The sequence below is a fragment of the Pseudonaja textilis genome, chromosome 4 (assembly GCF_049901715.1).
Source record: "Pseudonaja textilis isolate UNSWEBS1 chromosome 4, rPseTex1.2, whole genome shotgun sequence".
Taxonomy (NCBI): domain Eukaryota; kingdom Metazoa; phylum Chordata; class Lepidosauria; order Squamata; family Elapidae; genus Pseudonaja; species Pseudonaja textilis.
This window is the reverse complement of record NC_141993.1, coordinates 89455006-89479932: the sequence shown is the minus strand read 5'-3', so window position 1 is coordinate 89479932 and position 24927 is coordinate 89455006. Positions and strand designations below refer to the sequence as shown.

Below are 24927 nucleotides of genomic sequence, written 5' to 3'. Positions count from 1 at the left end.
GGATGATGGATAGATGATGGGTGGATGGATAGTTGATGGATGGATAGATAAGATGATAGATAATAGATGATGGATGGATGGATAGATAGATGATAGATGGATGGATGTATAGATGATGGGTGGATGGATAGTTGATGGATGGATAGATAAGATGATAGATAATAGATGATGGATGGATGGATAGATAGATGATAGATGGTTGGATAGATGGATAGTTAGATGATAGCTGGATGGATGGATAGATGGAATGATAGATGATGGATGATGGATGATGGATGGGTGGATAGATGGATGGATATAGATGATTGATGGATGGATGGATGGATAGATAGATGATGGATGGATAGATGGATGGATGCATAGATGAAGATGATGGATGGATGGATGGATGGATGGATGGATAGATGAAGATGATGGATGATGGATGGATGGATGAATGGATGGATAGATGATGGATGGATGGATGGATAGATGATGGATGGATGGATAGATGATGAATGGATAGATAAGATGATAGATAATAGATGATGGATGGATGGATAGATAGATGATAGATGGTTGGATAGATGGATGGATAGATGATGGTTGGATAGATGGATAGATAGATTATAGCTGGATGGATGGATAGATGGAATGATAGATGATGGAGGATGGATGGGTGGATAGATGGATGGATATAGATGATTGATGGATGGATGGATGGATAGATAGATGATGGATGGATAGATGGATGGATGGATAAAGATGATGGATGATGGATGGATGGATGGATGGATGGATGGATAGATGAAGATGATGGATGATGGATGGATGGATGGATGGATGGATGGATGGATGGATGGATGGATGGATAGATGATGGATGGATGGATAGATGATGAATGGATAGATAAGATGATAGATAATAGATGATGGATGGATGGATAGATAGATGATAGATGGTTGGATAGATGGATGGATAGATGATGGTTGGATAGATGGATAGATAGATTATAGCTGGATGGATGGATAGATGGAATGATAGATGATGGAGGATGGATGGGTGGATAGATGGATGGATATAGATGATAGATGATAGATGGATGGATGGATGGATAGATGAAGATGGTGGATGATGGATGGATGGATGGATAGATAGATGATAGATGGATGGATGGATGGATGGATGGATGGATGGTCAATCTTGGGTCATCTGATGGGTTCAAACATTTGCCTGTCCTGTTTGAATTGGGCTCATGCGCTGAGTGTGGCTTTGAGAGTCTGTAGTCCTTTGTATGGCCCCTTGAGGTTCTCCAAGCAGAGGTCCCTTCATCTGGCAAGACCCGGCCAAGGAACAGTCTTCATACAAGCCAGGATGGGGTCCACCTTGCCTTAAAGGCGTCCTGCTCCTTAGCTCCAGTGTCCGCCCTGCACCCTTTGCCCATTAGCCAGGGAGACACCTCAGCGCTAAAAACCCGCCATGGTCTTCGCTTGAATGTAAGAACCCGGCCCCTCCTAGCCGCTTCAGCAGGGAGGGTGTTTGTCTAACCTTTCCTCACCTCTCATCCTCTAGTTGTGTTGGATCAGTGCCCTTCATCCCCAGCCAGCACAAATGGAAGACTGACACATCTGGAGGGCATCAGTGCAGGCTAGACTGGTCTATACATTGACCTTAGTGTATTGATTGGATTGGACTCTGGTCGCTCGGGGAAATATTTTTCCTGCAGAGTTGATTTTGGTGTATCTCTCACTACTGTAATCCCACCACTGAGTCTCAGATACTGCCGCGCACCCATTCAGATTATTCTCAAGAGCGCTTTTAAAGCAGGGTTGTGGGTTCAAACTGGCCCTGAGGTTATTTCCCCCCCCGTGTTATTTTCTCACGGAGACAGTTCAAGATATATAAACTTTGGGCTGATCACCAGGAAGGTGGGAATTCTAGTCCTGCTTTAGGCATGAAAGCTGGCTAGGAGACTTTGCGCTAGTCACCAGGCGACAGGGAATTCTAATCTGGCCCTAGCGTGAAAACTGGTTAAGACACTTGGGCCAATCACCAGGCGACAGGGAGTTCTAATCCCGCTTTAGGCATGAAAGCCGGCTGGGTGACTTTGGGCTAATCACCAGGCAACAGGGAGTTCTAGTCCCGCTTTAGGCATGAAAGCCGGCTGGGTGACTTTGGGCTAATCACCAGGCAACAGGGAGTTCTAGTCTCGCTTTAGGCATGAAAGCCGGCTGGGTGACTTTGGGCTAATCACCAGGCAACAGGGAGTTCTAGTCCCGCTTTAGGCATGAAAGCCGGCTGGGTGACTTAGGGCCAATCACCAGGCAACAGGGAGTTCTAGTCCCGCTTTAGGCATGAAAGCCGGCTGGGTGACTTTGGGCCAATCACCAGGAGACAGGGAGTTCTAGTCCCGCTTTAGGCATGAAAGCTGGCTGGGTGACTTAGGGCTAATCACCAGGCGACAGGAGTTCTAGTCCCGCTTTAGGCATGAAAGCTGGCTGGGTGACTTAGGGCTAATCACCAGGTGACAGGGAGTTCTAGTCCCGCTTTAGGCATGAAAGCTGGCTGGGAGACTTTGGGCCAATCACCAGGCAACAGGGAGTTCTAGTCCCGCTTTAGGCATGAAAGCCGGCTGGGTGACTTTGGGCCAATCACCAGGAGACGGGGAGTTCTAGTCCCGCTTTAGGCATGAAAGCTGGCTGGGTGACTTAGGGCTAATCACCAGGCGACAGGGAGTTCTAGTCCCGCTTTAGGCATGAAAGCTGGCTGGGTGACTTAGGGCTAATCACCAGGTGACAGGGAGTTCTAATCCCACTTTAGATGCCAAAGCTGGCCGGGTGACTTAGGGCTAATCACCAGGCGACAGGAGTTCTAGTTCCGCTTTAGGCATGAAAGCTGGCTGGGTGACTTTGGGCTAATCACCAGGCCACAGGGAGTTCTAGTCCTGCTTTGGGAATGAAAGCCGGCTGGGTGACTTTGGGTTAGTCACCAGGCGACATGGAGTTCTAGTCCTGCTTTGATTTTCTCTTGAGACTTTTTGACCTCACCAAAGACGATACCACTGGAAGATGTGGTTTAGGCTTCTGGGCTAAATGCACATTTTCTGATATTGCTGTCCGCTCTCTAAAGGAAGTTAAATATTTTAATGAATGCAAGCCTTCAAAAGGGTACTGTTTATATACAGTAACAAATTAAATGACCCCGATGTCGGAAGCGCCAAGAAATTCCAACATCTTATTTGTGTTTAAGAAATAAAACATGTTTTCCACCATTACGTTTATTATGGTTTGGTATAAAGGAGTGTTTTTTTTTTTTTGTCAATCTTGGGCTTATTTTGATTTTAGCAGATGTACACAATGGAAGGGGACCATATTTCTTTCTTTCTTGGTTGCCGGTTAGAGGGAATCTGGAAATCCTGCGGTTCGCAATTTTTCTTTTATATAATGAATTTGCTCCTTTCCAGCCCCCACGTTTGGCCCTTAAACTGGGCGAAAAAGGGACATTTTAAAAGGCAAAGTGCGTAACTTTGATCCAAATGCGGTGAACATATTCTTATCTGTTTGTGTGTGTGCGGTTTCTTTTTTTTCTGTTTAAAGGAAAAGATCTGGAAACTTGCAGCATCCATGCCACAAACCCGGAAGAGACTGCAAACCTGGAAGAGAGGGTTCAAAAGACTGCAAAGGTATCGTTCCTTTTTCTAAAAAAAATCCAAACTCATCAGTTCACCAATTAAATTACCAAGCTAAAAATGGCCAGCCGTGAATAGAAAAATTGCTCATCCTGGAATTTGGCAAAGCTGCCCGCACATTCAAAATGAGTGTGTGTGTGTGTCATACGGATGTCCCGTTTTCTTCCGTTATGCCTACACGCCTTTCCTTTTCATTCTTTTTATTCTCGCAAACTGCCGGCAAGACAGGCGGCAAATAAATTAACCAATACATAAAATGATCCGGGTGGCTCTGGGTGACTCCATGCGCTTGCACCAATCCAGAAAGTGGGTTAGTGTGGCACGAGACCATCAGAGCTCCTGCACGAATCCTGGACAAAGGTGCCTGAGAGAACTGAAGGCTAAAAATGTACGGAGAATGGTTGCGAGGATTGAGTATGTCTAGTTTAACGAAAAGAAGGATTAGGGTAGCGTGAGAGCAGTCTTCCAATATTTGAGGGGCTGCCACAAACAAGAAAGGAGAAAAGGAATGGGAAGAGAAGAGAAGAGAAGAGAGAATAAAGAATGGAATAGGGAATAGGATGGGAGGGAAGGGAATGGAAAGAGAAGAGAATAGAGAAATAGAATAGAATAGAATAGAATAGAATAGAATAGGGAATAGGATGGGATGGGATGGGATGGAATGGAATGGAATAGAATAGGGAATAGGGAATAGGATGGAAGGGAAGGGAATGGAATGGAATAGAATAGAATAGAATAGAATAGAATAGAATAGGGAATAGGATGGAAGGGAAGGGAAGGGAAAGAGAAGAGAATAGAGAAATAGAATAGGGAATAGAATAGAATAGAATAGAATAGAATAGAATAGAGAATGGGATGGGATGGAAGGGAATGGAAGGGAATGGAATGGAATGGAATAGAATAGAATAGGGAATAGAATAGGGAATAGGATGGGATGGAAGGGAACAGAAAGAAGAGAAGAGAAGAGAAGAGAAGAGAAGAGAAGAGAAGAGAAGAGAGAATAGAATAGGGAATAGGATGGGATGGAAGGGAAGGAAGAAAAGAGAAGTGAAGAGTAGAGAGAAGAGAGAGAAGAGAGAAGAGAAGAGAAGAGAAGAGAGAATAGGATAGAACAGGGAATAGGATGGAAGGGAAGGGAAGAGAAGTGAACAGAGGAGTAGAGAGAAGCGAAGAGAAAAGAGAAGCGAAGAGAAGAGAGAAGAGAAGAGAAGAGAGAATAGGATAGAACAGGGAATAGGATGGAAGGGAAGGGAAGAGAAGTGAACAGAAGAGTAGAGAGAAGCGAAGAGAAAAGAGAAGCGAAGAGAAGAGAGAAGAGAAGAGAAGAGAGAATAGGATAGAACAGGGAATAGGATGGAAAGGAAGAGAAGAGAAGTGAACAGAAGAGTAGAGAGAAGCGAAGAGAATAGAGAAGAGAAGAGAGAAGAGAAGAGAAGAGAGAATAGGATAGAACAGGGAATAGGATGGAAGGGAAGAGAAGAGAAGTGAACAGAAGAGTAGAGAGAAGCGAAGAGAAGAGAGAAGAGAAGAGAAGAGAAGAGAAGAGAAGAGAAGAGAAGAGAAGAGAAGAGAGAATAGGATAGAATAGGGAATAGGATGGGATGGAATGGAAGGGAAGAAAATAGAAAAGAAATTGAATCAAACCAAACAGACCAGAACAGAATAGAATAGAATTCTTTTATTGGCCAGGTGTGATTGGACGCACAAGGAATCTGCCTTGGGTGCATAAGCTCTCAGTGTCCATAAAAGCTATAAATGATCAATCATGATCATAGTCATCATGAAAATGCATTCATCATAAATCATAACAGTCAAAGGATACTAAATAAGCAATCAACATAAATCCTACAGGGAAACAAAATGAAGCAATATAAATCGTAAAGATACCAGATACAGTCATAAGTAGAAAAGGCGATGGGTAATAAGAGAGACGAGAGAAGAACGGTAGCAATAGTTTGACCGTGTTTAGTTTGACAACGGAAGAGGGAGTTGAGTTTTCCTCCAAAGAGCTACAGCTCTGAGCTACAAATATTGTCCCTTACTAGAATGTTAATGTTCCTTCGCAAATCCCCACTCCCGGTGGGTCTCTTGGTTCTTCCAGGTAGTCTACATATTGGAGAAGAAGCATTCCAGGACCGCCATGGGCTTCATCCGCCTCTTGGCCGATCGCAACAGTGACCTGTTCCGGAAGTATGCCATGTTCTCTCCAGTGGACCACCGAGTGCCTCGCGCCTACGTTGCCTTGGCCGACTGCCCGCCCGATTTTGCCTCGCGCCCCGAGGACTATTCCAGCATCCTTTTCATCTGTCGCATTGTGGATTGGCGGGAGGACAGCAACTTTGCCCTTGGGTACGTGACCGTCAAAGGGAAGAGGGGAATAAGTAGCAGTGAAACAGAACTGGAAGGGACCTCGGAGGTCTTCTAGTCCATCCCCCTGCTCAAGCAGGAAACCCTAAACCATTCCAGGCAAATGATTGTCCAATCTCTTCTTCAAAACCTCCAGTGATGGACCGCCCACAACTTCCGAGGGCAACTTCTGTTCCATGGGTTGATTGTTCTCACTGTCAGAAAGTTTCTCCTTATTTCCAGGTTGAATCTCTCCTGGTTCAGTTTCCATCCATTATTCCTTGTCTGGCCTTCAGGTGCTTTGGAGAATAGCTGGACCCCCTTCCTCCTCTCTGTGGCAGCCCCTCAAATATTAAAACTCTGCTCTCCTGTCTCCCCTGGTCCTTCTCTTCCCTAGACTAGCCAGGCCCAGTTCCTGCAATCATTCATCGTATGTTTTAGCCTCCAGTCCCCTCATCATCCTGGTTGCTCTTCTCTGCACTTTTTCTAGAGTATCAACATCTTTTTTGTAATGTGGTGACCAAAACAGGATGCAGTACTCTAGGTGTGGTCTTACTAAGGCTTTATAGGGTGGTATTAGTACCTCCTTTGATCTCGATTGTATCCTTCCGTTAATGCAATTTAGGATTGCATTGGCTTTTTTGGCTGCTGCTGCACATTTGCTGTCTCCTATTTAGCTGGTTGTCCACTAAGACTCCAAGGTCCCTCTCCCAGTTCCTGCTATTGAGCCTGGTTTCACCCAGTCTATTATATGTGTCCTTTGGGTTTTTCTTTCCTAAGTGTAGGACTTTACTTTTCTCTACATTGAATTTCATTTTGTTAAATACGGCCCAGTGTTCTAGTCTGTCAAGATCCATCTGGACCTTGAGCCTATCTTCTTGGGTGTTAGCTATTCCTGCCAGCTTAATATCATCTGCATATTTGGTAAGTTCCCCTTCTATTCCCTCATCTAAGTCATTAATGAAGATATTGAAGAGTCCTGGGCCTAAGACGGAACCTTGTGGCACCCCACTGCTTACTTCCCTCCAGGTAGACTTAGACCCATTAAGGACGACTTGAATCAGCAAAAGAATTTTATTTTGTCTAACTAGATATACTCCAATGAATTCCCCCCTCCCCACTTTCCCAGGCTCAGTTGTGCCAGCGTGGGAGCATCAGATCTCAACATGGCTTCCAAAGCTGATAGCTACCATGTCACCCCTGGTCCTCCTTTTCTCTAGCTTAGCTTGTCAGTGTTCCAAGCAAACATTTCGAACAAACAAATTCTCAGTTCCTGCAACCCTTTTTCATATTTACGAATCTCCCGGGCCTTCTGGAGTTCTTCTAATCCAACCCCCTGTCCAGACTCTTTAAAAAAAAACCTCTGGTGTTGGAGCACCGACAACTTCTGAAGGCAACTTCCAATCCACTGGTTCATTGGGCCTACTGCCAGGAAATTTCCAGGGTTGACTGAAGTTGTCGTAAGAGTAGAAGCCACAACGCTGGTTCAAGGGAAGTAGAAGACCTGGAATACTGTCTTGTTTCTGGCAAACACGAAAGCTCGAAGCTCAATTCCTCCAAGAGAGAAAGTAGCATAGGGAGACCTTGACTTACAGCCATTCTTGCAGCAACCGTTCAAACTGAAAAAAAAAGGGACTTAGGACCATTTTTCCCCACGTACGACCTTTTCAGCATCCCCACATGATCAAAATTCAGACATATTCACGAGGGTTGCTGTGTCCTGGGATTACGGTATCCCCTTTTGCGACCTCCGGACAAGCAGAGATAAGGGGGAAAGCCGGATTCAGTTAATGGCCATGTGGCTCCCTAAACAACTGCGGTGTGGTTTGTTGGAGTTTGCGGCAGAAATTCAAGTCCAGAGAGTATACAGGTGACTGATTCAGCAGGATCATTAACTTCTTTATAAACATAATAAGATGAGTGAGGTTTACAATACCATTTGTAGATTCTTTCAGTGTAACATAAGCAATACACAATTACTATTGTCTTTATTGTCAGAGTACAACATGTGTACAGTGAGACTGACTCGGAGCAGATATCAGTTTCGGCAAGCAAGCAAGTGTAGTTTCACTTTCAATTCCCAGCAAAGCTCCCATTGGCTGGTCTGTTGCCATGCTCACTTTGTTAACCATGTCTCTGCCAGTTAATGAATATACTCTGGTTCACTTAACAACCGCATTGCTTCGCTTAACAACTGTGACCAGAAAGGTCATGAAATGGGGGCAAAAACCTATTTAACAACTGCCTTGCTTAACAATAAGACATTTTTGGGCTCGATTGTGGTCATAAGTCAAGGACTACATGTATGGTTCCCTCACCGATGCCTCTGAATTTGTTTTGACCCAAACCTTGTTCCAAGGAAACGAACACGAAATGGAGGTAACAGCAAAACCTTTTAATGATTCTTTACGAATTCCGTTCCTTCCCGGTTAAAAGGCTATTTCAAACTCATTGTCTCCGATAAGGACGAGCCTTGCCAAGGTTGTGCAAGGCTGCCAAGAGCACTAGATAAAGTTACTAAGAAATATTTCAAACACAAAGAGTCTCCAAACACCAACCAAGATATCCCGAACATCCATCAGGCTCGAGTGCAAAAAACTTCTTTGCTTCCTGCAAAGAACTCCGGTTTCTCAGCTGGCTTTTATCTCTTAAGGGAGGGCCCATTACCGTGAAGCCTTACTCCCGAGTCGCCCGTGCTGCTGCAGCTGCTCTTTCCTTCGAGCAGCCCTGCATGCACATGCACTTGGCACAGGCTCCTCGGGGTGCTCCTCATCACTGCTGCCAGCCTCCACAACGTCCAAAGGCAGCACTCCACTCCCTGATGGTCCTGGCCCCATCCCTGCATCCCACGCAGGCCCCTCACCTGAGTCCTCGCTCTCCGAGACCTCAGCCGTCCGCACCACAACAGAATTAATATTCTTTTCTCCTAATCTAGCCATACTTGGAGCATGGAATAAAGGAGAAATATAGAGCGCACCTAATTTTCCATTCCTTGCCCCAATCTTACTTCGAGAAGGATGAGTAATTGTGCGTCACCAGAACTCAAGGAAATACAAGGAGTCTACAATAACAGTCTCATTCATTCTTCTCCAACCTGGTGCCCTCTGGCCACCTGGAAAGCATGGGATTAAAAGCCCAGTCCTTGGAGACAGCTGATGTTATCTATCCAACAAGCTGAGATCCATCTAAGCAGACACCTGCCCTCTATAATTTCACTCCCAGCCCAATCAAGGTGAATCACTGCTTGTTCGCTGACGAGAAAACTTCACCTGGCTGAATTCCGCTCCGTTGTGTAACCTCTTTATTTCCTGTGACCTGATGCTGTTTCCTTCGTGGTGGAGATATTCCCCACGTTAACAATAGAAGAAATGTAATTTTTTTTAAAAAAATGACTCATAGTTATTATTAGCACCAGTTGCTATGTTTACGATTGATTATGCGGCATCCAGTTGGTGACTATAGAGATAGGTATTTTCCATAACAATCCGTCTCCAACCTGGTCCTTCAGGTGTGCCATCCACCTGGCTGCTGGTTGCCTTTCTCTTCCGCTTGTCTCGTCTTATTAAAAGTAAATTGTTCCCCTTGCACCTACGTAGTAGTTGTTTCCAGCTCTAGGGGGCGGTGCTCATCTCTGTTACGAAGCTGTTAGTTTGGCAGAAGCTGGAACCAGTAATGGGAGCTCACTCTGTGACGCGGCACTAGGGATTTGAACCGCCGAACTGCTGACCTTTCTGATCGACAAGCTCAGCCTTGATGTCACTGAGCCGCTGTGTCCCTTCAAGAAGTCCGTCATGCCCTTGTTGGAGCCTGATTCTGAGGGGGAGATTGAGCAGCTGACAGGGAGTGGGAGTGTGGCCCTGGTGGCTGTGGAAGAAACGGGGGAAGAGCACAATCCGGCTGGCCCTTCAGAGGAAGACCCAGGGCCATCCCCTCTTCATTCGAGGGCACTCAGGGAGGAACAGAGCAACATGTCTTACGGGAGAGGAAAAGGCCCTGATCCCTTTCATTTGCTGAAGCTGAGAGAGCAGGATATAAGTGGGGACATTTTAAATAGCTCTTTTATCTGGGTTTCGGGCGTCTTCCCAACTGTGATTGCTGCATTATCTTGTGGGAGTCTGCAATTTATCATCCTGGCCTGCCGTGTTAAATGACTCCAGTGTGGTTTGTGTTGGGTTTTTTTTAAAAAAAATTCTAATTATTTTTACTTTTGGTTCGGACTGCATTTACTCTCTTTGTAGGCTGTTTTTGGAAGAATTTGATATCAAGTCAAGAATAAATTGGACATTGGGGTCCAAGTTGGAGGCATTAGAGGGAATTTATTCAACTTTTGTGACTGTATTATTTTTGTGTCACGCCCTGGGTCATCACAAAGTTTATAGATAGTCAGTAATCTGAAATAGTCTAGGTTCTCCTGCTTGGGGGAAGTGGGGGCTGGTCTAGAAGACCTCCAAGGTCCCTTCCAGCTTATTCTATTCTAAGACCCTCCATAAGACTATTATAAAGAGCTGAGGCTGCCAGGGGAGTTCGAAAAGGGCCACGGACCAGGTGTTCTTTTGGGGAACTCCATGCGGTGTTAGAAACGGGCCTCCAATCCAAGAGGCCCATTTTAACTACAGGTAGGCCTTTGACTTAGGACCCCAAATTTCTGTTGTTAAAAGAGACATTTGTTAAGCGGAACAGCTGGCCACCAGAAGCTGTAGGTCAGAGGTCTCCAAACTATGCTGGCTGAGGAATTCTGGGAGTTGAAGTCCACAAGTTGTAAATTTGCCAAGTTTGGGGACCCCGGCTGTAGATGCTCCATTGACTGGAGGTTTTTAAGAAGGGGCTGGACAGTCACTTGTCTGGAATGGTATGGGGTCCCCTGCTTGAGCTCCAGGGTTCCTTCCAGTCCTATGATTAGCAGGGGTTCCCAACCTATAGGTCCGGGCCCGGTCGGTCCGAGGCCTATTTGCAACTGGGCCTAACTCGCACCCGTCGCTCACACAGATGAAGCTGCCCCTTGCACAAAACTATTCCCCCCCCCCCACACACACACATGAAATTTGGGGACGTTGTGGCCGCTTCAGAGCTGCTGGCTGTTGCTGGTCATGTGATCGTCATCCTCAACGTTCCATTTCATGACAGTTTCCCAGCCAGTCTTGCACTCCCTCACTCCCTCTCCCACCCAAGAAGGCCCCCTTTACTGCCAGCCGGGAAGGGAAGGGCAGGGAAGAGAATAGAAGGGAAAGAGAGGGAGTCAAAGATCAGAGAAAGACAGTGGGGAAGGGAAGAGGAAGGGAAGGGCAGGGAAGAGAAGGGAAGGTCAGGGGAGAGGAGAAGGGAAGGGAAGGGCAGGGAAAGGAAGGGAAAGGGCGGGGATTGAAGATCAGAGAAAGACAGGGGAAAGGCAGGGAAGGACGGAAGGGAAGAGGAAGGGCAGGGAGGAGAAGGGAAGGACAGGGAAGGGAAGAACAGAGGAGAAGGGGAGAACAGGAAAGAGGAAGCGAAGCGAAAGGAAAGGATGAATTCTGATGCTCCCTTCCAGATTCCCACAAGGAGACTCAATGGGGAAGCCAGCAGGAAGTCGGAAGTCCCTTCTTCTCCCGCTGCCTTTTAGTCCCACCCTCGGTCATTCTATTTCTTGCTATTTCTCGAAATAGTTGTGGAACTATGACCTGATGAAGCATGGGTTTTGCAGTACCCATTCAAGCCTTCTTTTGGACTTGGGGGTGGGGGCGGGGGCATAGCCTGCCCTCCTTTCTAAGGGCAGCTGTCAGATGTCTAGAAGACGTGTAAACGAGCCCCCTGGTCAGGTTTTACTTGCTTTTCGCAGGCAATTGGCCCAAAGTCTCGGGCAGGCCGGTGAAATTGATCCGGAAACCGAAGGCATCTTAGCAGAATACGGGGTGGACACCGCGGATTTCTCTCCAGACGTCCTTCAGTGCCTTCCACAGAACCTGCCTTGGGTCATCCCGTCCGATGAGTTGGCCAGGAGGAGAGATTTAAGGTAACCTCCAGCCCTTCCCTTCACTCGGGGGTGGGATTCAAATTTTTTTTTAACAACCGGTTCTGTGGGCGTGGCTTAGGTGGTGGGCGTGGCTTGGTGGTCATGTAACCGGGTAGACGTGGCTTGGGGGTCATGTTATTCGCTAGGCGTGGCCAACTCAATATCACTCACATCGCGGCACGCATCTCCTTGCCTGGCCTCTCATGACTGTGGGGATGCTGCAACAGTCGTAAGTGTGAAAAATGGTCATAAGTTACTTTTTTCAGTGCCATTGTAACTTTGAATGGTCATTCCACACAAGCAAAGTCCCAGCAAAGGAGGGGAAAAAAACTCCAGAGAAGTTCCTGAGACAGGAAGTCCAGTCCTGCCAAGAATGTAATCAGAGTTAACGGAGAGGCAGTTTCTGTAAGCAACACCAGAATGTTTCCTTCCTGCCTTCCTTACAGGATTAGCCCAGTAATTTCTTCTAACAACCGGTTCTCCGAACTGCTTAGAATGTTAACAACCGGTTCTAGAGAATAGGTGCGAACTGGTAGAATCCCACCCCGGCCGTCACTGTTTGGGGTCGAGTTCCATGCAAAGCAGTTGGAATGTGGTGGTGGGGATGTTTTCCTTTAAGGCTGATTGATTTGCACCACCCTCCCGTTCACCTATTCCAGCAGTTCTTTTCTAGCAAAAGAAGATCCTTGTTATTGACATTTTTATTGAGTTACTAGCCGATAACCTGGTAATTTAAGCCGATATTTATTTACCCTAATCCTGTATTAGACAGGAAAAGCCCTGGTTTCGGCGACCTGGAACAAATGTAATTTGTAATATTGGCTCTTCCCCATTACCTGAGAGAGCCCTCTTGTGTGGAGTCCTGTGAAGCCGTTACCGTGGCAACTCCACAGCGCTGTGCAGTAGAAGCCAATCTGAGGGCAGTACGGTAGAAGCCGTTTGAAGGCACAACAGGCTGTATCTTAAGAACACACATTCCAAGGGATGTTAGGGGCATCTTACCCCACAGTATTTGTTTCCAGAGAGTAAGTAATGTGTGTACCAAGTTTGGCTGAAATTGCTCAAGGCGTTCCAGAATTAAGCTGGGAGATATATACACACATTTATATGAAGAAGAAGAAGAAGAAGAAGAAGAAGAAGAAGAAGAAGAAGAGAAGAGGAGGAGGAGGAGGAGGAGGAGGAGGAGGAGGAGGAGGAGGAGGAGGAGGAGGAGGAGGAGGAGGAGGAGGAGGAGGAGGAGGAGGAGGAGGAGGAGGAGGAGAAAAGACAGAAAATATGAAAGAGTTAAAGGGTTATTTTTAATAATAGAAAGATAAAATATCTTATATTACATATATTAGCAGCAGCAAAAATTTCATATGCTCAGTACTGAAAGGAAAACTCTATACCACTTGAAGGCTTAATAATCAAAACATATTTAGAGTGTGTGGAAATGGATAAATTAACTATGTAATTAAAAGGGAAAACAGAATACAACGCAGTATGGGAAACATGGTTTATTTGGATAGATAATAGATATAAAAATAGAAAATGTAAATAATGTATATAATAAATAAGAGGTTATGAAAGTATTATGCCTTGTAAGTTTTGATAGGACACATAAATGTATATATAATGTCACAGCGCTGTTTAATAACTATTGGTATTATGTATAAATGGAAAAAAAAATCATTAAAGCATTATTTAAAAAAAATACAGAAAGAAAATAGGAAAACAATGGGGAGGAAGGGAAGGAGGGGAAAAAAAGTGAGGAAGGATTAGAAAAAAGAAAAAGAAACATTGAATTCCGACTCTCTCTCTATTGCAGTAAAAAAAAAATCACAATTTTTTGGTTTTTTTTTTTCATAATAATATCAACTAACCGTTTCTACAAGGATCTATATCAGTCTAGTAGCCGGTAAAAACCCCAAAACGAAAGCTTCCTTCTTTTCCACTTCAATCACAAAATTCAGAAGCGGTCCCCCTGTGGAAACCGAAGTATTTCTTTTCCTTAATCGAAATAGTCCATTTTTGCCACTTCAGCTCACCTCCAGCAGCTCCTGCAACCCTTCACCCGTGCTGGGGGTTGAAATGTCCTTCCGCTTTTGTGCATGCGCTAGTCGAAGATCCGACAGAAGAGAATATTTATAGCTCAGGGTTGAATGGTGGGGTCCTTTCTTGCAGACGTTTCATGACCCAACTAGGTTACGCTATCAGTACCATGGGAGGAGGAGGAGGAGAAGGAGACTGTGGGATCCTTGGTGTTCTCTGAGCTTGTTTTCTTGCAGACATTACATGACCCAACTAGGTAACATCATCAGGACTATGGGGAGGGGGAGGAGGAGGAGGAGGAAGAGGAGGAAGAGGAGGAGATACGGTGAGATCCTCAGTGTTCTCTGAGCTTGGCTGTTTTCTGGAAGACATTTCATGATCCAAACTAGGTAATGAAGAGAACGAGGAAGAGGTGGAGGACTGCAGAGTCCCTTGGAGCTCTCTGACCTTGGTTGTTTTCTTGCAGACATTTCATGACCCAACTAGGTAACGTCATCAGCGCTAGGAGGGAGTGCAGTTTGCAGAGGAAAGGAGGAGGAAGAAGGAGGAGGAGGACTGTAGGGTCCCTGTTGCTCTCTGAGCCTGGGGGTTGTTTTTTGTTTGTTTGTTTGTTTGTTTGCAGACGTTTCATGACCCAACTAAGTAACATCATCAGTGCCAGGAGTGGGTGGGGCTTGCTCTCTTGCCTGCCTGCCTGCCTGCCTGCCTGCCTGCCTTCCTGCCTATCCACCTATCTACCATCTATCTACCTATCCACCTACCTACCTACCTACCTATCCATCTTTCCATCTATCCATCTACCTACCTATCTACCTACCTTTTACCTATCTTCATCTATCTATCTATCTATCTATCTATCTATCTATCTATCTATCTATCTATCTATCTATCTATGTATGTATCTGTCTATCTATCAATCTATCTACCTACCTACCTATCTATCTATCATCGGTTTTTCCTGTCGGGCATTGATGGGAGTGTTCTTGGAGGATCCTCGGTCAGGCTGTTGTTGGCTGTAGAAGATCCAAGCTCCGTCTTTCAGAGAAAGAGCGAGGGGGAAAATACGCTTTTTGGGTGGGCAGCCGGAGCTCAGAATGGCCAGTCCCTCTGCCTGTTCTTCATAGCTCATGAAACCTTACAGCTTTTGGAATGACACGTTGTGATTGAAATGGTCAGGAAGTACCTCTAGGGCTTATTTTATAGGGTACGTCTGGGGAAAGACATGTGGCTAGGATTGTTGGACCTCTCTTGGAAGGAGGGGCTCCGTGGATATTGTTTTCCCAATGGAAAGTGGAAGCAGGCTGCGCTTTCCTTCTCTTAATAGACAGCCAAGGAACGAACTTCCTTCCTTCCTTCCTTCCTTCCTTCCTTCCTTCCTTCCTTCCTTCCTTCCTTCCTTCCTTCCTTCCTTCCTTCTTCCCTATCTCCTTTCTTTCCTCTACCTTCTGTCCTCCCTCCGTCTCACCTTTCATCACTCTACCTCCTTCCTCTACCTCCTCCCTCCCTCCCTTCTTTCCATCCTCTTTTCCTCCCCCTTCCTCTTTTCTTTCCTCCTTCCCTTTCTCCCTTCCTCTTTCCCCCCCTTCCCTCTCTCCCCTCCATTCCTCCCTCCCTCCTTCCTTCTTTCCTCTTTCCCTCCCTCCCTTCTTTCCTTCTTCTCTCCCTTCCTCCCTCTCTCCTTTCCTTCCTCTTTACCTCCTTCCTTTATCTCCTTTCTCCCTCTCTCCCTCCCTTCTTTCCTTCCTCTTTTCCTCCTTCCTTTATCTCCTTTCTCTCTCCCTCCCTCCCTTCTTTCCTTCCTCTTTTCCTCCTTCCTCACTTCCTCTTTTCTTCCCTCCCTCCCTCTCTCCTTTCCTTCCTCTTTACCTCCTTCCTTTATCTCCTCCCTCCTCTCTCCCTCCCTTCTTTCCTTCCTCTTTACCTCCTTCCTTCCTCACTTCCTCTTTTCTTCCCTCCCTCCCTCTCTCCCCTTCCTTCCTCTTTCCCTCCTTCCCTCTCTCCTCTTCCCCTTCCCCTTCCTCCCTCTCTCCCCTCCATTCCTCCCTCCTTCCTTCTTTCCTCTTTCCCTCTCTCCCTTCCTTCGTTCTTCTCTCCCTTCCTCTCTCTCTCTCCTTTCCTTCCTCTTTTCCTCTCTCCTCCCTTCCTCTTTTCCCTCCCTCCTTCTCTCCCCTCTATTCCTTCCTTCCTCTTTCCCTCCCTCCCTCTCACCCCCCTCCCTCCCTCCCTCACCTCCCTTTTGTCCTGAACAGGGTGTAGTGTTCCCTTTGCAAAAGTCCTATGAAACCAGAGGCAGAATCCCCCCCGCTTTCTCAGCCACCAAAAGAGAAAACCAGGAACCACAAAACTACCTGGCCTTTGTCGGAGCAAGAAAAGTTTGATGGGTCCCTGGGATGCATCCCTGTCCGAATTAAATGCCTCCTCAACCTCTGGGCTCTGTTTGAAGCCTCCGGAGTCTCTTTTCCCCGGGAGGTTACGCCTGAAGGAGACAAATGAGCCCTGTAGCCAGAGAGGCCTGAGCTCCGAAGAGACGTTTGATTAAAACCTCAATTCACGGGGAGCTGAGCCGGCTGCTTCCCTGTGGGCAGAGTTAATTAACTGTTGCTTTCATAAATGAGAACCTTTTTTAAGGAGATTCCTCCCCCTCCCCAATGGTTTGGAGGTGATTTCCTCCCCCCGCCTCTCCCTCAAATTTGAGGTACCTCTAGGAAAGCGTTGCTCACCTTCGGCCATTTTTAAGGATGGGTGGACTTCAACCCCCAGAATTCCCCAGCCAGCCACCGTGGGAACTCCCTGCTGAAAATCTCTCCGACGGGGTAGGCCAGGCAGGGCCAGGTTTGGACTTGTGGGCTTCAACTCCCAGGATTACGCAGCTACGTAGTGGATGAGTAGATGGATGGATGCGCCGCTAACACGCATGCGCGTGCGCCCCTAACACGCATGTGCGTGCGCCCCTCTAACACGCTTACACACATCCCTAACAAGCATGCATGTGCACCCCAATACACATGCACGTGTGCCCCTAACATGTATGCATACACATGCTAACATGCATGCGCGTGTGCCTTTAACATATATGCCTGCGCACCCCTAACATGCATGTGTGCACGCCCCTAACACACATGTGCGTGCCCCCTAGCATGCATGTGTGCCCCTAAGGTGCATTTGCTAGCACCCTTAACACACATGCGTGTGCGCCCCTAACACATATATGTACCCTCTAACATGTATGCATGCCCACGCTCCCCTAACATGCACACGCATGTGCCCCTAATGCGCCAATCAGCTGAGAGGACGAAGCCCCTCCTACCCTCCTGTGTGCTCGTGGCTTCTTTTTATCTGATCATCAGGGAAACGGTAGTGTTTTTTTAACTACTCTCCTATTCTATTCTATTCTACTCTACTCCACTCCACTCCACTCCACTCCATTCCATTCTCTATTCTATTCTATTCTATTCTATTCTATTCTATTCTATTCTATTCTATTCTATTCCACTCCACTCCACTCCACTCCATTCCATTCTCTATTCTATTCTATTCTATTCCATTCCATTCCATTCCATTCCACTCTACTCCATTCCACTCTACTCCACTCCACTCCACTCCATTCTCTATTCCATTCTATTCTGTTCTGTTCTATTCTATTCTATTCTATTCTATTCTATTCTATTCTATTCTATTCTATTCTATTCTATTCTATTCTATTCTATTCCATTCCATTCCATTCCATTCCATTCTTTATTCTATTCTATTCTATTCTATTCTATTCTATTCTATTCTATTCTATTCTATTCTAGTCTAGTCTATTCTAGTCTATTCTATTCTACTCTACTCCACTCCACTCCACTCCACTCCACTCCCTCCACTCCACTCCACTCCATTCTCTATTCTACTCTACTCTACTCTACTCTACTCTACTCTACTCTACTCTACTCTACTCTACTCTACTCTACTCTAGAGTACTCCACTCCATTCCATTCCAATTCCTACTCCTACTCCTACTCCATTCCACAACAGCCTACCCTACTGTACTCTTCCCTCTTAAAAAGCCAGTCTGCCACCCCGTTTTTTCTGTTTCTTGGAGTCTCCCCACCCTTGTTGCAATACGAAGAGCCTCGGTGGCGCAGTGGTCAGAGTGCTGCACTGCAAGTCACTTCTGCTGACTGTTGGCTGCCTGTACTTTGGCACTTCAAATCCCACCCGCCTCGAGGTTGACTCAGCCTTCCGTCCTTCCGAGGTGGGTAAAACAAGGACCCAGATTGTTGTGGGGTGGGGGGGGCAAGAGGCTGACTCTGTAAACCCCTTCCCTCTCTCCCTTCTGTGGTGGAGCACTGATCAGAATGCCTGATCGCAGGCTAAGTCTGCCTACAGCCAGGAGTTCAATCCTGACTGGCTCACGGTTTGACTCAGCCTTCTGTCCTTCCAAGGTCAATCAAATGAGGACCCAGATTGTTGCGGGGCAAGAGGCTGGCTCTGTAAAACTGCTTAGGGAGGATTGTAAAGCAGTGTGAAGAGGTCTATAAGTCTAAGGGCTATTGCCCTTCCTTCCTTCCTTCCTGGCGCAGTGGGGCTCTTCCGGGCAACCTCTCGCATGCTGGAAGAAGCGGCTCTGCGTGCCACTTCTGGCATGTGTGCCATAGGTTCACTATCATGGGTAGAGGGTCTCCTGCTTGAGATGGATTAGAAAACCTCGAGGGTTCCTCCCGGCTCGATTCGATTTGCAGAGTTCTGGCGCTCTCCTGTGCGCACGGGCGTCCATTTCCAGCGCGGAGTCCTCCCCCGCTGCCAGTCTATTAATTTTGGAACTGCTGGAAGCTGCAGATCACACTGGGTGGTGAGACATTTGCGCTGGCGAGACCAAACAGCTGGAAGAAGTCACGGAAGCAAAGTTCCAGAGGACTCTCTCGCATCGGGAGCAGCTTTTTCAAACTGTCGGTGGGGAGATTGTCCGGAGGGAAAAAAGGGATCTACCCAGCCAGCCTAAAAAGAGCCCTTCTGGATGACAACCATCATACCTGGGATCTGTTTCAGCTTTGTAGGGCTACCTAAACCGGGGGGATCTCCAACTGTGGCGACTTTAAACCTGGCGGACTTCAACTCCCAGAATTCCCCAGCCAGCAATTCTGGGAGTTGAAGTCCACCAGGCTTAAAGTTGCCAAGGTTGGTCTAGATAGACAACCTGATCTGTGGGGTGTTTCCATTCGGACCTGATCCTGTGGAGGACAGAAGGTATCATAAGGGAGTCTTCGTCTTACAACAGTTCGTTTAGTGACCGTTCAAATGTTAAGGCAGTGAAGATTTAATAGCTGGCCAGCTGCTGTAGGGCTGTAAGCCAAGTTGATGAACTGAGGATGAGTCAGCAGGGTACTGCCGCTTTAAGAAGCTGCCTATATAAGGGAGGCCATGTGAGGGCGTCTCTCTCTCTCTCTCTCTCTCCCCTCGTGTTCTCCGTGCAGAGTTGAAGAATGATTGCTTGCCTGGTATTTGCCTAACGTGTATGTATGTATATAGTAGTCTTATATATAAAAACCACTGTTAACAGACAAAGCCTCAGTATCCTGTGTTTTCCTCCTGGGTTGTTTCACCGTAGTTGTCACGTTGGAAACACTCTGACATCAAAGTCACAACAGCTCTGAAAAAACGTGACCCAAGGCCGTTTCTCACACGTATGACCATTACTGTGTCCCCGTGGTCATGCGGTCTACGTTAGGATACTTGACCACCGGTTCCTATTTATGATGGTTCCTGGGGGTCACGTGATCCCTTTTTTTTTTGCAACCTGCTGACAAGCAAAGCCAGTGGGGAAACCAGATCCGCTGAACAAGCTAGAAACCAGGACGCCGTAAAATCTCACCTCAGAGAGAGCTTGGCGCTTCAAGCATCTCTATTTATTCAGACGAACGGAGCTAAATTCAGACTGAAACGTTTAATACTGAGCAGGCTATTCCTCAACTCACAGCCACAACTGAGCCCACAATTCCTGTGGCTAAGCAAGACCGTTCTTAAGTGAGAAAGTTGTTCAAGTGAGTTTTGCCCCCATGTTGTGACTTTTCTTGCCACATTTGCTAAGCGAATCCCTGCTGTAGAGTAGTTAGTAACCTGCTTGTCCCAAAGGCGCTTTTTTTCCCCCCCAGGAGGCAACTGCGCTTTCTTTCGAAGACATTTCTCTTCTCCTCCAAGAAGCTTCTTCAGCTCTGACCAAATGTTTGGGCAATGGAAAGATTGATACTCCTTGCAGACGGCTGGTCATCTGCCTCCTTTTTAGAGGGTCGTTGAGGCCACCTGGGGGTTTAATCTGTGTCCTCAGGGTCACCTGAGTGGTGCAAGTGGTTCCTCTAGTCTGCAATTTTCCCCTCTGGAAATCCATTCCTACTCCCACCCCATTCGAAGGGGCCTCATCCCAAATTATGCAGCTAAAAAGCCTGTAGAGATTCACAGTCACCCAGGTCGTAGTTGTCTCAAAGATGCTTTTTCTGGAGATAACGGAAGCTTCTTCAGCTCTGACAGGATGGTGGGGAATGGAAAGATTTATAAGTTTCTCGGATGAGAAGCGCAACGTCTTCACGGAAACAAACAAGAAAGTCCAGTTGCCCCCAGAAAAAGCATTTTTTGAGACCACCCTGACCTGGGTTGATGGAGAATCTCTACAGATTTTTAGCTATGCAATTTGGGATGGACGCCCTCCAAATGGTGTGGGAGTAGGAATAGATTTCCAGAGGGGAAAAAATTTTTGCAGGCTACAGGAACCAACAGCTAAACCTCCACGTAGCCTCAACGACCCTCGAAAAAGGATGCAAACGACCAGCTGTCTGTAAGGAGAACCAATCCTTTCATTCCCCTCCATCCTGTCAGAGCTGAAGAAGCTTCTTGGGGGAGAAGAGAAATGTCTTCAAAGAATAAAAAACAAAGTCCAGTTTTCTCCTGGGAGGAAAAAAAAAAGCGCCTTTGGGACAAGCAGGTTACTAATCACTCTACAGCAGGGAGTCGCTTAACAAATATGGCAAGAAAAGTCCTAACATGGGGGCAAAACCACTTTACAACTTTCTCACTTAAGAAATGTCTTGCTTAGCCACAGGAATTGTGGGCTCAGTTGTGGCTGTGAGCTGAGAAATAAGCCTGCTCAGTATTAAACGTTTCAGTCTGAATTTAGCTCCGTTCGTCTGAATAAATAGAGATGCTTGAAGCGCCAAGCTCTCTCTGAGGTCAGATCTTACGGAGTCTTGGTTTCTAGCTTGTCCCTGGCTTAACCACTAGGCAAGGGGGTCTCCAAATCTGGCAACTTTTAAAAGTTGTGTGGCTTTGACTCCCAGAATTCCCCAGGCAGCCATGGAGAAGTCCATACAGGCTGGCTGGGGTATTCTGGGAGTCGAAGTCTTACGCATCTTAAAACGGCAAAAATTGGGAAACACTTTTGACAGAGAGAGAGAGAGAGACCACTAAGAAATCTCCTTTTTTGTGATATAGTATTTTGTGCTTGGCTAAGTTTTCATTTTTTGTTTTATATATTTATTTATTTATTTTAATTGTAAGAATACAACACGATGCAGCTGATCTGGCATTACAATCGTTATACATATACACATTTTACTTCATCAGTTACAACCTCCTTGTCTGATATATTATTTACTAATTATTCTAATCCTCATAACTACTTACGTTTTGACCTTGCCTTCTTCTATGCAGCCGTTGATAGAATTTATTCCATGTTTCATAATACTTAAGTTTCTTCCTTATTTTTTTTAAATTCTAGAGTTACTCTATCTGATTCTACACGTGCCATAATTTTTCTTATTATCTCTGTTTCTGGTGGTATGTTTTCATGCTTCCAATATTGCGCATATATTATTCTAGCCGCCGTTAATCCATGTACTGTTAGATAAATTAAATCCTTCCTATATCTTTCTGATATTATTCCTATTATTTCTGATATTATTTTTCTTTTCCTTTTCCCTTCTTACAGGAAAGAATGCATCTTCACCATTGACCCATCCACTGCCAAGGATCTCGATGACGCTCTGTCTTGCAAGCCGCTTCCAGATGGTAAGGATGATACCTCTGAATATTTCATGTACAGCTGCTGCTGCCATGTTCTGTTCAAAGGCCTTTATCTTAGAAACTGAGATGTTGCATGGAGTATTTAACAGAGGGGCTACTGAATCAAGAATAAAGGGGGCGCGATGGCTTACTTCCAGGGTCCCCAACTGGTGTGGTTCGCCGGCAGTCTATGCAGACGGCAGCAGAATTGGACAGTGGGGAAGAACGGGGATCAGTCCAGGAGTCTGGGGGGGACTTAGATGAGGGTCCTGCATCCGATGCAGAGATGGGGCCAAGACCATCAGGGAGTGGGGTGCTGATTCTAGAGCCTTCGGAGTCTGGCAGCAGCGAGGCCGAGGAACAAGGGGAGCCTGTTCACAGTGTGCATGTGCGCAGAGCTGCTAGAAGGCGAGAGCAGCTGAAACAAAAGGGGTAACTCAGGAGTAAGGGTGGGAGGTGATTGCCCCTCCCATAAGGGATAAAAGTCAGGCCAAGATGATGAAACCTTTGCAGGAAGCAAAGTCATTCGTTCTGTTCGGATTAAGCCTTGAAGCTCTGTGTGGACTTTGTACTCTGTTTGGCTTTTTAGAGTTAATTTGGCACTTTAGTTGTTGGGAGCAACTCAAAGCAGAGAAAGGTGGGTGCTTATCTCAAGGGACTGTTTGGGACTCATTACCAGCTGGGAATGAACATAATTCCCAGCGTTGAAATAAAACAAGAGTAGTTTTAACGAAGCGTGTGCTTAATTACAGTCTCGGAAGCCTTGGTCAGGACACCAACCTGTGGGCCACTGCCTGTTGCCCACCAGGCTGTGTGAGTGGCCAGTGGTTGTGCATGTGGTGCGTACACGCACCCCGCCGCCCATTCTGGTGTCACCATGAGCACCATACGGGCCCTGGCATTGCTGTGAGTGTTGTGTGGGCTCTATCGTCACCGTGAGCACTGCCTGCGGGCATCCATGCGTAAAGGGGCCTGTCCCTCGCCTCCCCTTCAGGCTGCCAACCCAGAAAGGTTGCGGAACTCTGGGTTAGCAGTTAAAAGACACTGAGCTGACAGCCCGGATTGTCCTCACTGTTAGGAAGGTTGCTTCTCTCCTGGATTAGTTTCCACCCATTGCTTCTTGTCCTGCCTTTTGGTGCTTTGGAGAATAGCTTGAGCCCTTCCTCTTGTTTGGGGCAGCCCCTCAAATACTGGAACGCTGCTATCGTGTCCCCCGTAGTCAGGGATGGGATTCAAATTTTTTAACAACCGGTTCTGTGGGCGTGGCTTAGTTGGTGGGTGTGGCTTGGTGGTCATGTGACTGGGTGGACGTGGCTTGGTGGTCATGTGACTGGCTGGGTGTGGCCAACTCAATATCACTCACATCGAGGCGCGCACCTCCTCGCCTGGCTTCTCATGACTGTGGGGATGCTGCCACAGTCGTAAGTGTGAAAAGTGGTCATAAGTCATTTTTTTCAGTGCCATTGTAACTTTGAATGGTCACTCCACACAAGCAAAGTACCAGCAAAGGAGGGGAAAAAGCCTCCAGAGACATTCCTGAGACAGGAAGTCTAGTCTTGCCAAGAATGTATTAAGGGTTAACGGAGAGGCAGTTTCTGTAAGCAACACCAGAATGTTTCCTTCCTGCCTTCCTTACAGGATTAGCCCAGTAATTTCTTCTAACAACCGGTTCTCTGAACTGCTTAGAATGTTAACAGCCGGTTCTAGCGAATAGGTGCGAACCGGTAGAATCCCACCCCTTATCTCTAAGTCGCTTGTTGCAATGAAATACGACAACGATCATTTAAGTGACCAGTGAAAGTTACCATGGCACTGAGAAAAACGACTGGTAAAGGACCAGTCCTCTCTCTTACGACCGTAAGCATCCTCCCCATGGTTAACGTGATACAAATTTGGGCACTCGGCAACAAGCATGGACTTAAATATGAGCCAGCCATGTGTACAGCAGCTGCCAAAAAAGCCAACACAGTCCTAGGTTGCATAAACAGGGGGAATAGAATCAAGATCCCGTGAAGTGTTAATCCTACTTTTTAAGGCCTTGGTAAGGCCACACTTGGGATACTGCGTCCAGTTTTGGTCGTCACGATGTAAAAAAGATGTTGAGACTCTAGAAGAGTGGTGGCTAACCTTTTGGGGCTCCTGTGCCAAAAATTGCATGCGCGCCAGTACCCAGAATGCAATGCATGCCCCCCAGGGGTGGGATTCTACCAGTTCGCACCTATTCGCTAGAACCAGTGGTTAACATTCTAAGCAGTTTGGAGAACCGGTTGTTAGAAGGAATTACTGGGCTAATCCTGTCAGGAAGGCAGGAAGGAAACATTCTGGTGTTGCTAACAGAAACTGCCTCTCCGTTAACCCTGGTTACATTCTTGGCAGGACTAGACTTCCTGTCTCAGGAACTTCTCTGGAATTTTTTCCCCCTCCTTTGCTGGTACTTTGCTTGTGTGGAATGACCATTTAAAGTTACAATGGCACTGAAAAAAGTGACTTATGACCATTTTTCACACTTACGACTGTTGCAGCATCCCCACAGCCATGAGAGGCCAAGCGAGGAGATGCGTGCCTCGATGTGAGTGATGTTGAGTTGGCCACACCCAGCCAGTCACATGACCACCAAGCCATGTCCATCCAGTCACATAACCAAGCCACGCTCACCACCTAAGCCATGCCCACAGAACCATTTGTTAAAAAAGTTGAATCCCACCCCTGCATGCCCCCCTCCCCATGCCCCTCTGCGCATGCACACGCAATCCCCCCTGCCACCCCCTTACCTGCGCTGTGCCTCACAGCTGATTTTTCGGGTGGTTTGAGGCCTTTTTTCGGCCTCCCAGAGGCTTGGAAAAAACCTCTGTGAGGCTTTTCAGGA

At 46.7% G+C, this 24927-nt stretch overlaps 1 protein-coding gene across 3 annotated transcripts in view; it reads left to right on the top strand.

Moving 5' to 3' along the window:
* Nucleotides 1-24927, top strand: part of DIS3L2 (DIS3 like 3'-5' exoribonuclease 2) — a 202045-nt gene that overhangs the window by 84739 nt on the left and 92379 nt on the right. For all 3 annotated transcript variants that reach the window (XM_087933659.1, XM_087933657.1, XM_087933658.1), the window contains exons 8-11: nt 3576-3661; nt 5769-6016; nt 11826-11999; nt 21988-22067. In XM_087933659.1, the coding sequence (XP_087789785.1) occupies nt 3576-3661; nt 5769-6016; nt 11826-11999; nt 21988-22067 (588 nt within the window). The remainder of the gene's footprint in view (nt 1-3575; nt 3662-5768; nt 6017-11825; nt 12000-21987; nt 22068-24927) is intronic.